At 39.9% G+C, this 17,893-nt stretch overlaps 1 protein-coding gene across 8 annotated transcripts in view; it reads left to right on the top strand.

The window, feature by feature from the left end:
* Nucleotides 1-17,893, top strand: part of FGFR2 (fibroblast growth factor receptor 2) — a 143,770-nt gene that overhangs the window by 83,717 nt on the left and 42,160 nt on the right. For all 8 annotated transcript variants that reach the window (XM_077930292.1, XM_077930293.1, XM_077930294.1 and 5 more), the window contains one exon: nucleotides 3,239-3,362. In XM_077930292.1, the coding sequence (XP_077786418.1) occupies nucleotides 3,239-3,362 (124 nt within the window). The remainder of the gene's footprint in view (nucleotides 1-3,238; nucleotides 3,363-17,893) is intronic.

The raw sequence follows: 17,893 nt of genomic DNA, 5'->3' as shown, positions 1-17,893 counted from the left end.
GTGGAGACGCTCCTTCAGGTGACTGAGTGCTTGTCAAATTCATTAAAAAAACCTGCTTCATTCAGTGCTGACTGCTGCATGCACCTATGCCATCCACATTCACAACCCACTAAGTTTAATCGGGAGAACTGCTCCAAACAGTTGCTGTGTAGGATGTGGGAACTGCTTTGGTTTCAAGTTCCTGCAGGGGCAAAGATGTATGCATTTTGGGTTCCCAGTATACATCAGTAAACATCTTTTATCCTTTCAGTTGCACCCTATAGTTAGCCCTCTTTTATATAACTGCTCTTTATAATTCTCTACCTATGTTGAGCTACTCCAGCCTGAGTCACAGTGTGGACGGGGAATGGGACATTGCAGGAGCAGGGATTGTTAAGACCGAAACTTTGGCTCCTCGCAGACTGTTTCCTGGTGTGTAATAGCTAACTGAATGTACAAAGCACACCCAAATTTTCATTCTGGAATTGATGCTTATCTTATATCACATTCCTGACCAGGAGGTCAGCATTGGGCTCATAAATGTGAAAAAGCAAGAGTTGAAAAGGGAAAAAAAATGCAGGCACAGAAAATCTTTTTTCTGATGCTTTAAAGTTCAAAGCCTGCATTCATAACATAGCAGTACCGGTGCCTTGCTGCCTAATGAGACTCTTAGGAAATAAAAGAGATTTTATGTTAACTATGGCCAGTAACCAAATAAGGGCACAAAAGTGCATTACTTGTGTGCGGCAGGATCTTTGCTGAGCTGAGAAGCTGCTCTTTTCAAAAGTGGGGATATCCCTTTGGTGATGAAAGTTACTGCAGTGGAAATGGAAAGCTGCAACTGAAGTTCAGTACACGGTTCTCTCCTGAACGTTTTTGTCCTGACCTAAGTACTACGGACTTTGTGTACTTGAAAGAGAACCATGACAGTGGTGACTTTGCCTTAGTATAAGGCGTTTCTGTTCTTTCAAGCCAGGACACCCATCCATTTATTTATTTATTTATTTATTTATACATACATACATACATACATACATACATACATACATACATACCAATCTCTCCTATCCATGAAAAGCCTCCCCTCCCGAAGCTGATTCAGAGGTCTGGAGGGTGAGGATCCTGCTGATCAGAGTTGGAAATGGTTTTAGGCATTCCTGCATGGGGGGGGGGGGGGCGGGGAATGGGCAAAAATTCTGTGCCCTGACTTGTGCAAGCAGAAGCATTTCCCCCTAAGAGTCACCGCTGAATAAAAGCCCATCACTTTTCACAAACAGCAGATGTGGAGGAACACCTGTTTCTAGGTGACATCATGCGTACCTGCAGGCTGAAACACACACAATGAAGTATTCCTCTGTCGAAACCACAGCAAAATGCTAAAATCCTGTACATAGATAACCCAGTGTTGGGGCCACCCCTTTGCCTGACATGCTGGTTTTCTCTGTACAAAGCTGTTGAGTAGTTGTTTTTGTATAAAGGAGCATATAATCTATCTGATCTTCACCCTTTACATTCCTCCTCACAACATAATAAGAACAGAATTCATTATGATGTAATTACAGTCCATAGAACTACAATCTATGAAACACTAAAATATCTTTTTTTTTTATTATACCAGCAACAACTGAAACAGGATCAGCAGGGCATAAAATGAGGCAGCTAAAAAATGGAAAGGTTAAAAAAGCAGCAGCAGTTAAATATGAAGCACTAAAATGCTAATTAAAAGCTGCTTGGATATATAAGAATGAATGTTTAATTATTAAGATACAAAAATACAACCTCAATAATAAAGTTAGAAATTAACAACAAGGAAGTCACACACGAGTGGAGGGAAGACACATGGCAAGAAATAAGAAATCGATAATTTTTGGTACATAATGAAATGTGAAAATGTGAATTTACAAATTAATGTATATGTATTATTATGTAAAGATTTCATATATGTATTGTAACATTAATAAAAAATAAAATAAAAGCTGCTTGGAATAGAAAAGTCTTCAGTGCCTTTAAGGCTGACAGTATACTGGCCACACATGCCTTCTTAAGAAGAAAGTTCATGAACATGGAGCTACCACCCAAAAGGCCTTGCTTATGATTCCTTCCCCTTTAATATTTCTCATGATATTTCCCCTTTAATATTTCTCATGAGCAGAGCCTCAGAGGCTGTTCTTAAGGATTGGTCAGGTTTATGCAGAGGTAGGCACTCCTTACCATAACTAGGTCCCAAGCTTAAAAGGGCAGCCACCAGCACTTATGACACAAAGCTCTGCGGATGTTAAACATCTGTTGTTGTTTTAGGAACTCTGTCCCCACAGATAGTGTTCACATATTGTAGTCAATTAAAAGAATGAAAAAAGTTCCTAGCCTCTCTTCCACATCTCTATATAAAATCTCTGGTGTGCTATCAGGGATTTGCCAGAGAACAGACTATGTTGTTGTCCTTGAAATGGGAAAGGATCTGTGTGAATTTCAATGTGTAGCATTTCTTAGCACTAAAGAATATGGACTAGGACTAGGTCATGTTTATTCAGAACTCCATGATCTATGTAGGGCTTTGGATTGCAGCTGTACCTCTTAAAATCTCAATAAACAACGGGAGCCATAGGTAGAGCGTTTAGTCATCTGGAAGTATGTCCTCTGTGCTCATCACTGCTCTCCATCTCCTGTGACTTTTCATAACTCTTGTGAGCCAGTGTGGTGTAGTGGTTAGAGTATTGGCTGGAATCAGTGCCCTCACTTTGCCACAAAACCCACTGGGCAACCTGGGCTCACAGGGTGATCCACCCCACAGGGTTGTGAAGGTAAAATGCAGATGGGGAAAATCATGTATGCCTCCTTGAGGTGCTTGAAAGAAAGTGTGACATAGATCAATAAAAAGTAACTAAATAAATACCTCAATTTCTGTTCTGTTCTTTCAGTTCAGAAAACCACAGATGTCGGCACTTAGAATGAATTTGACTAGATAATTACATCCATGCAGAATTGCTAATTTTGTATCATTTGGGTTTTTGTTCCTGCTGTATTTGGAGTTTTGTGACGCTTCCACCACAGTGTTATGTCTGCCTTGCTGACATAGTGATGTGGGTTATTCCGCTATGGGTTTCTGAGCATCTGACTACTTTTCAGGGGTACCACAGCCATTGTGGTCAGTTAGAGTAGAAAAACAATGAATTATTTGAAGGGTTAAAATGCATCATCTTTGTGAGCCCATGATGAGGGTTGGTGTCAGCTACTTAAAACACTTTTGAAATTCTCTTAGGTCCGAAATCAGCATTGGAGTCTTATAATGGAGAGCGTGGTCCCATCGGACAAAGGAAATTATACCTGTATTGTGGAGAATATTCATGGATCCATCAACCACACATACCACCTTGATGTTGTTGGTGAGTAAACTCTCAGTGGCTAAATGTTTTTTCTTTCTTTCTTTAAGTGATGACTTAGATTTATTTTCCTCCTAATTATCTTTTTTTAAAAAAGGTGAAAATAACTAAACGTAAAACTTAAAATGGACTTAGAATGGAGCGTACATGAAGCAGAATAGGCCATACCATGAAGCAGTGACCATTAGTTGCTTCAGATCAGGCCCTGTTTTTCTGTTAGTTTGAATTCCTGTTTTTATATTCTTTTCTGTTACTGTTGTGTTTTTGTTTTAATGATCATTATTGTTCCTGCTTAGAGATTTTAAAATACTAAATTGTTTATAAGTGCTTTTAAGTACAGTAAATTAACAAATGGAATGATGGGTTTTTTAAATTTAAAAATTTAAAAAGGTCCTTGACATAATTCAGGGTTAATCTTAATCACTTTGATAGGTTTAATTTGTGGTGTGTGGCCTGATTCCTTAAGACCCAAAGAAACTTAGGAAACTTGGAGAACTATATATATCTCTCTTCCCCCTCCCCACAGCAAAATCTCCTTATTCAGCTGAGGTGAACTAACCTGGAGACTAAACCATTTTTTTTGTTTGAACACTTGTTTAAACAATGTTTATTGAAGGTGCAGCTCCAACGGCTGCCAGGAATGGTAGTAAATTGCGTTCCACATGACTCCATCCTGTACAGACCAGCTGCTGAAAGGGTGCAGCTGAATTATGTTCCCTCACCAGGGAGTGGGTGTGTCCACAATATCTAGCAAAGGAGGAAACCAAGGGAATATATGCACTTCTCTCCTAAGAGTATTTTCTCCTTTCCTGGACAGTACTTCAAAGAATTATGTTGCAGAAAAGAAGTAGGGGAGTCTAGAAGGAAAAAACTTCTTTTAAAATACCAGGAATGAAGCTTTCTGAAAAGGACACTGTCTTGAAATCCCCACAGTGTGTGCAGTTTTACTTTTTTGGGAAATTTTCTTTTGTTTTCTGAAAGTTAGGCAAATATTTCTCAGAAGCCCCTAGCCTCTTCTTCCTCTTTAAGCTTTTCAATGCCTTACATTCAAGAATATTCTGCAGTTTATTTTTCCTGGCAGAAAATATTGGTGACTTGCATGAATGAATGGAATGGTAATGAGAGTTATGTCATTTATTGCTATGTCTGCTACTTTCATAGAGAGAATCATAAAAGTAAACAGTAAGGCCAAGATTTTCCATCGTGATTAGGGGTTTCTGAATGTGCTCAGTTGCCATCATGGGGTCTCGTTTCTTCTTCTGAGGGTCTAGAAATGCACTTTTTCTGAAAGCATGTACCTCCCTTTCTTAAAGGAAATCTATAGTATTTACAAACCCATTTTGGAAAATGTAGTGTTTGTCTGTTAATTCTCTTTATTTGGCAATGGCATGTTAGAATTTGGTTACATTTTTAAACATTTGGTGCTGTTTTCAGTACTTGTTGGTCTCAGCTGCAACCATGGTAAGCTCTGTTTCACCGGGTTTGGGAAATGATCCAGAATTTGAAATTTAGCGCAGAGTAAGAGGAAGCAGCACTGGTAATGATGGGAAAGGAACCCCGGGTTTCTTTATCCTTTGGTTTCTAACCTGCAGAAGTAAGAGGATTTTTCTGAGCTCAACACATTTAGGACTGTCCTATTTAGGGCTGGCATCAGTACCTAGCATATTTGGGAAGCTGCCTGGGCCTTCCTTTAAATGTCCCTTCCCCACCACCCCAGTTCAGTGCTCTTGCAGTTCTGGTTGGCTGGGTCTAGCCGCCATTTTGTTTTCTCACAATACGCCATAGTGATGCGGTATCAGAAGCATTGTGGAAAATAAAAATGGTAGCTAGATTCAGGTGCCCAGTGCTGAAGTGTTAGACTCCACAGGGGACTCTTCCACTTGACTGTTTGGGTTTCAGTTTCTCCCACAGAGGTGGTTCTTTGGTCACTAGTCATATTCCATTCATCTGTAAGAGCCAGAAAGGTACACTGTGAAGATTCTTGTCCCTTTAGTTAGGTGATTGCTGTAGCATAGAGTTGAATTATGTGGTAATGCAGAATATAATTTAGAAACCTGCAATAGCTATTTCCCTTGAATTCCCTAGTGTGTGGGTCTCTTCCTTCCCAAGATAAATAATATAGGTGAATAATATTTTAAAAAGTTTCCTTCTGTTACCCCAACACTGTATTCCTCATACTTCCCATTGCTAAACACAGCTCAGAATGGAACTGATTTGGTGCTACATTCGTTAACCAAACAGAGCAATCACATACTTAGATGGTGGTTAGATGACAGATCCAGGAAAAAGTGTGTAGAACTCTGCAGAGCAATGTCCCTTCATATTTAATACACAACTGACCACAGTCGGTTGCCCTGTGGTGAACCCATTTTGCTAAAACACATTGGCCCTCAATTAAATTTGAAACAATTGAGTAAATTGTGGAATAGAAACCAGATTTAAATTGGGCAGTATAAAATGAATTTCTCTTTGCTTGTTTTAGTTGTTTGCCCTTCTACATAAACTAATCTGCTGGGATTTATGTTTATTATTATTATTATTATTACTACTACTATTACTATTATTTTTACTCTTTTCTTCACCGATGAGAGATTAACAGATTTTGAGTCAGGATTTTAGTTTGATGTGAAGCTCATATTAATGATCATTTTACCACACATCGTACCATAGATTTGCACATTATGTGTAGTAAAATCTTCCTTAATACTTGGCTAGGATAATGCAGAGGACCAATCTTTTATAGAGCTGGAGAGTAATTTACCCAATGGTAATTTGACCAGGGAGGAGGAGAAGGAAAGAGTAGCAGAGGCAAATTATGAAGCATGTCTCTTACTGCTCCAGCCCTGGTGAAGCTGATGCCTAACATGAAATACATAGAGAAGATGAATTGGGTGTAGGAAAGAGAAGTAGAAGTAATCAGGAAAGTTAATTAAATCTTCAAAAAAAAAAATATGTTCATGAATAATCCAGTTACAGTGTGTGGATTTGTGATAAAAGTTCAGAGCATTAACCCAGAAATCTAAACTCTTTCCCCTTTATTACTCTTTCATCTCTTCTTGTACTTGCTCTTTTTATGTTCCAGGGATGAAGAGGAGGAAAAGCAGTATTAATAGTTGAGCTTCATGTGATACACAGGCATAGATTAGTGTAGGGAAGGAAGCCTCTCAGACATTATTCGTTCCTTGTGCTTTCAGCTAAGCTAACCTGTGGGCTCCCTTCTTTTCTCTCTCTTTTCCATGGGTTCAGCTGATTTCAGAGCAGACCTGTTTGATATTAATGGTAATGAATAGTGTTAAAACATGGCAGTACATTATACTAATGTGTCTGTGTGACACGTTGTAGTGTAACCTCTTATTACCTCACAGATTTTGGAGTTTTCTCAGCAAGCCTGTTGCCAAATGGTGACACAATGCTAAATTGGGAATAGCCATTATTAACTCGCCTGTAATAACTTTTGAAAGCCTGAATCTTTCGCCGTGCATGCACTAATAGCTAGCAGAATGTGAAGGGTTTCATTTGAAGTGCATATGCTAAATATTCTCAGCTGTTAGCTCAGATTTGTGAACGTAGGAAGTACATCACCATCTGATATTTTGCTGCAAATGTGAGAAGAACATTCAGCTGTAAGCAGAATTTTCTTAGTAGTCCAGTTAGCTTCTGGCTGCGCAATAGAACTTGTCTGGAGACTCGGAAGTAAAACAGACACTGCCTTAGGTGGACATTTTGATGATTGGTAATGTTCTCTACTTTTCGTGTTTCTTGTACTGAAATTATGACTTTGATTATTTGCAACAGAATGCTGTGTGCTTGTGTATGTGTCTGGTTTCCACACTGAGGAGCCAGAAAAGCTATAGAAGGGTGAAGTGATCCAAACTGGAAATAAGCCTATTCCTTCCCTGGCATCCTGATAGCGCACTCTTACCTTGCTCATGTTATGCGCTTGGCATGACCCTGTAGAGCGGCAACTGCTGCAAACCCTAGATAGGAACATTGTTGATAGCAGAGAAAATGGAATAGAATTTGGGTACTAATCGGAAAGGCAGTCGTACAGTTTGGGGGCTGCAGATTACGGGGAAAGGCAGAGAACATTTTATTCTATTTTTTAGAGGGTAGAAATGTAAGATCCTTCTAGCTCAGCATCTTGGCTTCAGTGGTACATATATGGCTTTGATGAAATCAGCAATTAAATAAGCTGCAAGTATTTTTCACTCTTGAGTTGTAAGTTACTGAAGGCTACCACATGCATTAAGGGTTTCTGCCTTGGCTATTTTAGCAATAGATGCTGAGCTCTACTGAAAATGACTGGCTCTGTCTAAACTCAGTAACTCTGTTGCCCATCATGTTCTTTTCAGTTCAACAGCATAATGTTGTGTAAAAAAACAAAACCTGGTCTGTTTAAAGTCTCACTTGATCTTAATATGTCAGATAGCTACAGTTCTGGTGCTGTGAAAAAGGACAAACAACTGTTCCCTATTTACTTTTGCCAGTTCATTACATGTTTTATGTATCTGTTATTCAGCAAATGTCCTTGGCGTTGTCCCGTTTTCAAGATGGGGCTCTTGCTTAGTAGCTACGACATGCCAGTGTTTACATTTCGGCTTGTATAGTCTCTACTGAAGGAGAGAAGATGACATGTTTTTAAAGCATCTATAGTACAGTTTGCCACTTCTGTTTTTCTCTGAGTACATCTTCATCCCCCATATAAATTGGCAACTTGACCAGTAATGACCTGCCTGCTCCGCATTCATGTAAGCCTCTCCCAACCCCTTTCTTTTAATTAGAATTTCAGGAATTTCAATATTGGTCAATTTTTTAAATGATCATATTCCAGGTATAAGATTATTGCCTTAATGCATATCCTTAAAACAGGGCCATAGTGGGTGTAATGTGGTTGGGAACCTAAAAGGGTGAGCAGACTCTGAGTAATATGTGTCTGTATTTTATGATTATGGCAATAAAAACATGAGTCTTAGCCTGTGGAAATAATCCTTTCCCCACAAGAATTGAACCATATAAACTAAGCTTGTTGTTCAGACCTTATATCGGGAGACGTTTGTCACGCTTATTATAAACTAGTACCTTACAAAAGAGTTATGGACCATTTCACTCAACATGAATTTTCTGTATGATATCACTTCTGAGTTTGGTACTGTGAATGCCATCATGTGCAGTGAAGAGAAGTAGTTATTTTACTGAATCCCCTGCATGCTTCTTGCTGTGCATAAGTTTGTTACATGCAACATTGCATGCATGCATTGGGAGTAACTGATTTCATAAATGGTAGTGACATATGCGTAGGAAACTGATCGTGTGTGAAGAGTAGAAAACAGGCTCCATCAATCTAACGCCCTGTAGATGTTTTGGGCTACAATTACAGGCAGCATGGCAAGTGGTAAAGAATGATGGGAGTTGTAGTCTAATGACTACACATTAAGCAAGTCTGGTCTACAGCCATGTACAGTGGTACCTCAGGTTAAGTACTTAATTCGTTCCAGAGGTCCGTACTTAACCTGAAACTGTTCTTAACCCGAAGCACCACTTTAGCTCATGGGGCCTCCTGCTGCCGCCGCACCGCTGGAGCCCGATTTCTGTTCTCATCCTGAAGCAAAGTTCTTAACCTGAAGCACTATTTCTGGGTTACTGGAGTCTGTAACCTGAAGCATATGTAACCTGAGGTACCACTGTATTAATTTGGATAAGACACTCATACTAGGTGTGTGACTCATACTAGGTGTCGAGGCCAAACTATGGTTTGGGTGTTGGGAACATGCTGTACACTTTGCACATGTAGATTCTGTCCCGCATGTCCCACTGAGTGTAAGTTTGTGAAAGGATTGAACAGAGAGTGAAAATGAGTCACTTATTTGGCCTTTGACATAAAGTATGGTTGATGATAGCCATAATTTAAAATGTTATGGTGTTACAACCAAGCAACAGGGTTTGTGTGTAATTATTGCAGCAGTCAGAGGAAGGGTAAGTTACAAGTCTGCAATGGTGAGCCTATGTCAGTCTGGAAGAAGCACCGTGAACTTGTGCATTATAGCTCAATTGAGTCTATGTATGGCTGTTCTGAGGCAGAATGGAATTTATGAACATAGGGAACAGCAGCCATATATTATGTCTGCGTAATAAATGGGTATTTGCAGTGGGCTTATGTAAGATTATTGTTGGGTAGGTTGTACTGCTGGAGTCCAAACACAAAACACAATAAAGGGTGTGAGAGTAATTGTCATGTACCTATCTGCAGGTATTAGCAGAACTCTTTCTGCAAAGCAGTAGTGAGATATTACTAAAAATAAAACATAATAAAACATTTCATTTGTTTTCAGGAATTAATTAAGGGTAGCCTTCAGGCCTTCCCAAATGACTGTTCAAGCTCATGTTGATCTTTGTACAATATTCCACAACACCTTTGACAATAGTGTTATATCCTTTGTGTAGTTGATGAGGGTGTAGGGAGAGCCTTTTTATCACAGGGGATATTCAAGTTGGTGTCCTTACAAGGTTTAGTTGAACCTTATTCTGCCACAGCAGTAGAGAAAACTCCATCCTTAATACAAACGTTCAAGTGCTGCTTAATTAATTTCCAGCAAGAGTTAAATGTATATAGTCTACCCAAGTCACAACTTGCTTTCTGGCAGCGAGGTTTGCAGTTGTTGACTAACTCTTTACAGGAGCAAGGATAAGCCTGACATACTTACCTGAGCACTTGAGGGCTGGGACGTGCTGAGACAGGGGCAGAGGCAGGCAGGAATCTACACTGGTGCTTGCCTCTAGGTATTTGGATAAACTAAGAAGGAAGAAACTTTCTTTCAAAGCAAGAGAAAAGCCTGACTGTGGACTTTACACCTGGCATGGGCTTTTGGCAACACTTGAGCAACTAGCTCAGAGAGGGGGAGAGGAAAGAAACCCTACACAAATTGTTTAGAGCTAGAGGCTGTGTGCTTTGCTCTTAGCGAATGTCATAGCTTATCAAAGGGTTTAAGAAAAAATATCCAGGTGCTGTTACTCACTGGATCTGTCATACTTGCATTGCGCCTTTTGGATCACACAGCCCTCACTTAACTTACTTCCTTGCCACTACATGCCCATATGCTCACCATCTATTTGCTCTGTCCTTCTTAATGCTGTGCCAAAAATATATTATGCAATTTTGATAACCATTCTTCATGAATTAATGAGAAAATAAATTCTTATCAAAGTGGAGAGAAAATTTTCATGTAATTCTCATGAGTGGGGTGCAGGATATTCAGGGAGGCTGCAGAACTTTGGAGAAATGGAAAGAAAAGCACAGAGCTCTTTTGCAGGGGAAGAACATTTTTAAGGAAAATCGAGAACAGGTTTCAGAGTATAGAACTACCCCTTTACTACCCCTTTTCTACCAGAGTATAGAACTACCCCTTTTCTACCAGTTCTTACATATGCAATGCAGGGCACATACACACCTACACACACCTTTTGTTTCTCTCTCAAGTCCAAAGTTGATGAGAACTCTGGAGTAGAATTCTTGCACTTTAAAGAATATCATCATTTTTAAATTTTGTAACCTTTCTCTAGGGCTGGAAACCAAATTGAGACATTTCTGGAGCAGGCAGCCTTCTAGCCCTGTGTTTTATTGAAAGGTCAATTGCTTTGTAATCAACATTACTAATTAGGACATATTGACATCTCATACTGCAGAGAAGCACTGTTGATCAGTGGAGGCTGCATGGTTGGCATGCAAAAGGTCCCTGGTCAATCCCTGCCAGGTACAACCGACAGAGATCTGTATCTGAAACTCTGGAGAGCTTCTGCCACTCTGTACATGCAATACTGATCTAGATGCACTCAGGCTCTGGCTGCTTTTGACTTAAGTCAGGTTCCTATGTTCTTATCCTGTAGCAATGAAACAACATTCAGCTGCATTCTCTCTCCCTACAAAGTGTGTAGTTCATTACCATGCTTTCCTAGTGATGCTTTTAGTTGTATGTGCATTACAGTGGTAAGGACACGACATAAAAATGACTATGGCTTATACTCAGACAGCACTTCATTCCATTTCCCTGATGTTTCCTTACCTGATAATTTCTGCATGATACACACTCTTTCACATGACATAAAAGCCCCTTTTGCAAACCAAGTGGAATCAACCAGAAGTTTGGTGTTCATTTCTGTGTTAAATGCTTCCAGAAAAAAAATCTGTTTGCAACCCTGTTAACTCAGAGAACTGCAGGAATTTTGTGCTGTACTTTCCCAACCCTTTTCATGGATGCCAGAATTTGGGAAGGTAATCTTTATTCCATTTTCTTGGGTGAAAACAAGCATTCATGTGCATAAAGGATGGCAACATGTCCAATGACATCTGCACTTGTGTCACAACATGGCTGCTGGTGTAAATGAAATTTAGCACGACATAGTGTTATATCAATAACCCCCCCCCCAATAGTTATAACACAATTGGTAATTCAGTGTAAAAGGAATGTTGGAAACAGGGGCAGAATGTTAGCATTACAGCCAGGAAAACGAATGCAATAATCCCAACATCTGAATGTACCCAGTGAACCAACCATTTATGTATCATATCCTGGATGGAATGTGGCTGGGGCCATAATGATAGCACAGTCCACCTACCCTTCCCTTTTACTCTGTATCAAATTTGGCATTTCAGTGTTATATTTCCAACCCCAATTACCAACCTCATGCAGCAGTACCATCGCAAGGCTGTATTGTGATGGGGCTGACATAAATGATTTTCATCTCCAAGCATTCCTAACTGCTATCGAGCTCCAAAAAAATCTGATGATATATTGCCAAGAGATTCTAGAAGTGTCTCCCATTTGGCTGGTTCTATGTTTCAGCCATGTGGGGGAGAAATTACGTCTTGCATTTCACATTCCAGAGTAGTTCTGCTTTATTCTTTTCCAATCCAAAAATGTTTTTTTATATATATAACAAAGTAAAAAAAAAACAAAAATCCTTCAGTCACACTATTTCATTGTTATGCTTTCCATATTTTCCCTCACCCAAGCAAAGCTGTTCTTGGTAGTTCAGATGTTCTAAAGCTCTGGCTTTTGCCTGGTTAACTCCAAGATTAGCAGGGTAGACACGACAGCCTCTTCCTCTGGGGAATCCTAACAATGGGTTTCTCCGCATGAAGAGCGGACTGGTATTAAGACCATTAGCCAGCGATGACAACTGAACATTTTAAAACAAGAACATTCATGTTGCGCACTGCAATTTCTGAGTGGCTGGTGGTGCATTGTATCACTTAAACCTTTGTAACGGATACATTTTCAAAGAGCATAGTTTGATTCTCGTGTGGTAAAACTGGGTGCATAATTAGCAGAGAACATAAAGGAGAGAAAAAATGGTTCTTCCTTACCCATTAAGATATTGGGTGAGGATGGCTAAGTGAAGCTACTTTGTCTGACACACACACACCCAATAGCTTTACCAAATTAGAATTATGTTTGTTGAAAACTCTGCTCAGTTTCCCCTGTAAGGAAAAGAAACAGCAGCATCTGTTGCCTTGACATCCATTGCTTTGACTTCCTACCAGCTGAGTGCACATGTTCAGTATTTGTGAAGCCTTTATTGCCAAGTGATGCCAGGTTTCCTATGGAGAATATGTGGGGAACCTTTGGTTCTTCAGATGTTGCTGAAGTACAACTCCCATCAGCCCAAAGAAGCATGGATGTTAGGGGTTGTTGTTCAGAAACATCTGGGGAACCAGAAGTTCCCCACACCTCCTAATGAGTCTGACCATCCACGAAGATATCTGGAGAATCTTGTCTGCAGTTTCAAGAACTGTGGTATCTGGAGCTGCATGGATGTGTGCCTAATTGAAATCATGAGTTCAAAAAAATCAGTTTGGAGGGGTTCTGTAGTAGCAACTGTTGAGAACAGAAAATTAAAAACATTGTAGTAGGCATAAGGATCATACATGGACCTCTGGATCACAGCCATAGTCAACATACCTGAGAGTTTTGCAAAGATACAGATTCCTGAACACTGCTAAGGATTAAATCAGTGATGAAAACATAGACAGAGGTACGAGTTGAACTTGGCAGCAAATTTCTTTAAAGATTAAACAATGCTGTCTTTTTTCAGACTGTCCTAGATAAGAATACTTTGATGTTGAGGAACCAGGCTTCAGATAGGCGAAGGAATAAAAATTGTAAATGTTTTATTGTGCACATACACAACACTACATGTACTTCTGAACTGTGGCTCATCTGATTATTGTTGAATCTGCCAATGAATCTGCCAATGTTTCTTTATGATTCTAAAACTGGCTATTATCTAGTAATCTCTTTCTGCAGCATTTCAACAATACATTGTTTCCCTAATAGTATTGTTTCACTGTTTCTTGTAAGTGCACATGACTGCTAATTTGTAAAGGAGCTTAAACAGTGAGAATACCTTTTGTCTACTGATTATTCAGTCAAATATGCTCCTAGTTGCAGTGAATAATCTAGGGTCTACAGTAACTGCCCTCACACTAACTCCAGCCACTGAAAGTCTTATTGGAATTGTACCATTAGGTGTCCCTGTTCACAAAAAGAGCCGAAATGCAGAACAGTATGTGCTTCATTTCCATATAGGATTTGAAGCACATCTAAATGTGGATTTTTTTTTTGCAGTTAATGGCCACAATCCTCTTGCCATTTGCGCAAAGTCCATGGATATTGTTGGGGATTTTCCAGAGACTCATGCCGGAAAGGGGGAGGGGAGCAACCCTCTCCTATCAGAAATTCACACTGTAAGAAAGCTAATGGTCCACTGTGGGTCAGTGCACACTTGCACTTTGCCTCGATAAGAACATAGAAAAGCCCCCATGCATGAAAATCCATCCACAGTCTTGTAGCCAACATATAGCTCATTTTATCCTTTCTCATGGCAGCCTGCAAGTGAAAGAGGTGTGGTATGAAGAGATGTGAATCTTGCTCTATAAATCATTTTGCTCTTGAGCTTCATCTCACATATAAAACAGCTATGTAGCAATGTTCCTCACAGTTACAGCAGTATCTTGAGTGAATGCTTAAACACATGAGCCAAGTGTTGGAACTAGGCTGACCCCAGATAACATTCATTCAACACTTTCCACGTTCTTTATCTGGCCTTGCCCACAGCCAAAGATGCTGTACTTGATGTCTCAATAGATGAAATTATTGGATCATGAGCGTTCTTGTAGATGACGTGCTGAGTCACCTGATACTCTGGTATGTCAGCTGTCCATCACAGAGATTTTATCTAAAATTTCTTAACTTTCCAAGAATTTTTCGTAACTTCCCTATAAACTTTGAACTCTAGTGATAGTGGAACTGTTTTACTTGCCTGTGTAGCAAGGGCAGTGTTTTAAGGATGTACATTGACTGTGTGGTTAATGTAGCATTTTTACTTTGTCCGCAAACTCACTACATGACCTTAGGCAAACCACTGTTCTCTTGGTCTGCTTATTCGATGAACATACTGACCTCCCATACAAGGATTTTATAAGGATTACAGCGGTACCTCGGGTTAAGTACTTAATTCGTTCCGGAGGTCCATTCTTAACCTGAAACTGTTCTTAACCTGAAGCACCACTTTAGCTAATGGGGCCTCCTGCTGCCGCCACGCCGCCAGAGCACGATTTCTGTTCTTATCCTGAAGCAACGTTCTTAACCCGAGGTACTATTTCTGGGTTAGCGGAGTCTGTAACCTGAAGCGTATGTAGCCTGAAGCGTATGTAACCCGAGATACCACTGTACTAGAATAATGTTTGCAGATTTTCAGAACTTGAATTGCACCATGTCTTATTAAACACATTTTAGAAGGTGACTTCTTTGCAATTTGCAACCAGATCAGAAACATTCACTTGCTTATTTTCCAGACACTGATACAGCTATTTTCTAGGTGAAGCGATACCTACCACCCTTTGCTTACAGTTCCCCTCCCCCATGGAATTGTTGGCATGAATTGCATTACTAGGAGTAATTTCCCCCATTGAATCCTGAACTGAACTCAGGGTAACCGAACTCCATAGGATTTTGTTTAATATATATGAGTGCATATTTATTCTTTGAAAGATTATCAGTGACACTGTAGATTGAAGTGTCCAGGAACTTCCCCCCTTGTATGTAAAGGCCCCTTAAATAAAAATTACAGGAATAGGTGTTGGCATGCTTTATACAACCCAACCATCTACATGTTCAAAATGGATACTTTTGAAGTTTCAATTAGCAAAGATTTATTTCCCATGTGCCTATTTGACCTTTTTGTGCATGAGTAAATAAGAGAATACATATACTGAATACTGATGGATTTATAGCACTGGGAAAGCAAAGGCTCTGAAGTTGTGTGTGTGTGTTTTAAAATTTAACATTTATAGTTTGGAATGAAGAATTAATAAAGTTTTACTTTAACTGTTTTCAGATGTAGAACAAAATATAATTGGTCTCCAAAAGGCCAATATATTTATTTAGCATACTTTAGCAGTACTTTGTATTTTAGAGCTAGCCTTTGTCTTTAAGATATTTTCATAAACACAGCTTTTATTCTTCTTCAGGAATGTGTCATAGTCTCTTATCGCCCCTGCTACTTGCCCATATACCAACAGCTGCCTAACAATGTAATGTTTAATGTTTTAAATTACCATATTTAGTCAGAATGCACAGGCACGATCTGGATACCTGACAAACGAACTGCAGCAGATTTTATGTTTTAATACACTGCTTCATGCAGGCGTGGTGAAAAGGCTTTGGTAAAAAAAAACACCACAGAGCTATCAAATTAAAAGAGAACAATATGGTAACATTTGCCCACTTTTCCTCTCACCCTTATTTTGTCGCAATTGTGCATACTTTGCATATAATGATTATTAAATGCACCACTTCCCCAGCTCCAGCCAGCATGGCCAATGGTAAGGAATGATGGGAATTGTGGTCCAAAACATCTGGAAAACATGTAAGGCTGAGCTTAGTAAATAGCTGGAGCCGCTCCATCAGTGGTGAGACTGCAGAGTCACTTAAATGAAAGAGAGAACAAGGAAAGGGAACCTGATATAAATTTGGGTCATACTACAGGTGTGGAATGCCAGCTTCTCACGTAAAGCAGTCATTCCCCATGTATGTCTATCAAATATTTCATATTGCTTGGGAACAGGGTCACAGTTTAAAGCCACTAGACTTGCATTAGATAGACTTACAGCATATCTAAAAACATAAAACATCAAGCGTTGAAAACTTCCCGATTCAGGGCTGCCTTCAGTGTCTTCTAAAAGTTGTGCAGTTCTTTATCTCGTTGATAACTGAAGGAAGGGTGTTCCACAGGGAGGGTGCCACTACCAAGAAGGACCTCTGCCTGGTTCCCTGTAACTTCACTTCTTGCAGTGAGGGAACCAGCAGAAGACCCTCAGTGGAGGACCTCAGTGTCTGGGCTGAGCGATGGGGGTGGAGATGCTCCTTCAGGTATACAGGGCCATGGCTGTTTAGGGCTTTAAAGGTCAGCACCAGCGCTTTGAATTGTGCTCAGAAATGTACTGGGAGCCAGTGAAGATCCTTTAGAACTGGTGTTGTATGGTCCTGATGGCCACTCCCAGTCACCAGTCTAGCTGCCACATTCTGGGTTAGTTGTAGTTTCTAAGTCACCTCAAAGGTAGCCCCGCATAGAGTGCAGTGTGTGTGTGTGTTTGTGTGATATCACTGAAAATTCAGCAGTTTCTAAGGCAGAGCTTTCTAAACTGTGTGTCGCGACATGTTAGTGTGTCGGCTGCAGTGTTTAGGTGTGTCGTGCAAATGCTCCATGCGCTTCTCCTGGGCTGGAAAGGGGTTAGTTTAACATCCAGTTTTCTAGTAAAACTGAATTACTGTGCCGCGAAATGATGCAAAACTGAATTACTGTTTTGCGAAATGACACATGTCTAAAAAATGTGTCACCAACATGAAGAGTTTGGAAAGCTCTGTTCTAAGGCAGTTAGATAGATGCCTGGATCTCTTTAGGCCAGATTACATGCTTGCTTTGTTACCTTGAAACAGCATCCTTCACTGTACCATTGTTGCTACCAGCCAGCATACTCTGTATGATTGGTAACCTGTATGTGACAGCTTTATGCAGAATGCCGGATTCTTTCAGTGACAGTTGCTGCACTCAATTGGATTGCAATGGGCAGCAATCAAGTTCAAGATTTAATGTTGCAGTCAATGAAAGTCATTTATTATTAGATGAAGTACCTGAAGAAGCCAATTGCTTCGATATGCAGTGCTTTACTAAAATGCCTCAAACTTTGATAACATTTTCTACTCTTAATCATCCACACCCATTGCCTTACGTAAACACTTTTACACATCCCCTAAAATGTTAGAGCTAAAGATTCCAACCTCAGTAAAGCTACATGTATTTAAGGCAAGCTAGAACATGCAGCTAAAAGTTTAAAAGTTTCAAGTGAAATAAACAAAACACATTGTGTGTTAATGTTAGTGGTGATTTCCCCCCCCCCCAGCAATGGTATTGGGGACTCCCCACCCCCATTTAAGGGCAAGAAGTAAGGTCGTGAAGGAAATCAAACCCTGATGTGG

The sequence above is a fragment of the Podarcis muralis genome, chromosome 6 (assembly GCF_964188315.1).
Source record: "Podarcis muralis chromosome 6, rPodMur119.hap1.1, whole genome shotgun sequence".
In the NCBI taxonomy this organism is placed as follows: Eukaryota; Metazoa; Chordata; class Lepidosauria; order Squamata; family Lacertidae; genus Podarcis; species Podarcis muralis.
This window is presented reverse-complemented; position numbering and strand designations above follow the sequence as displayed.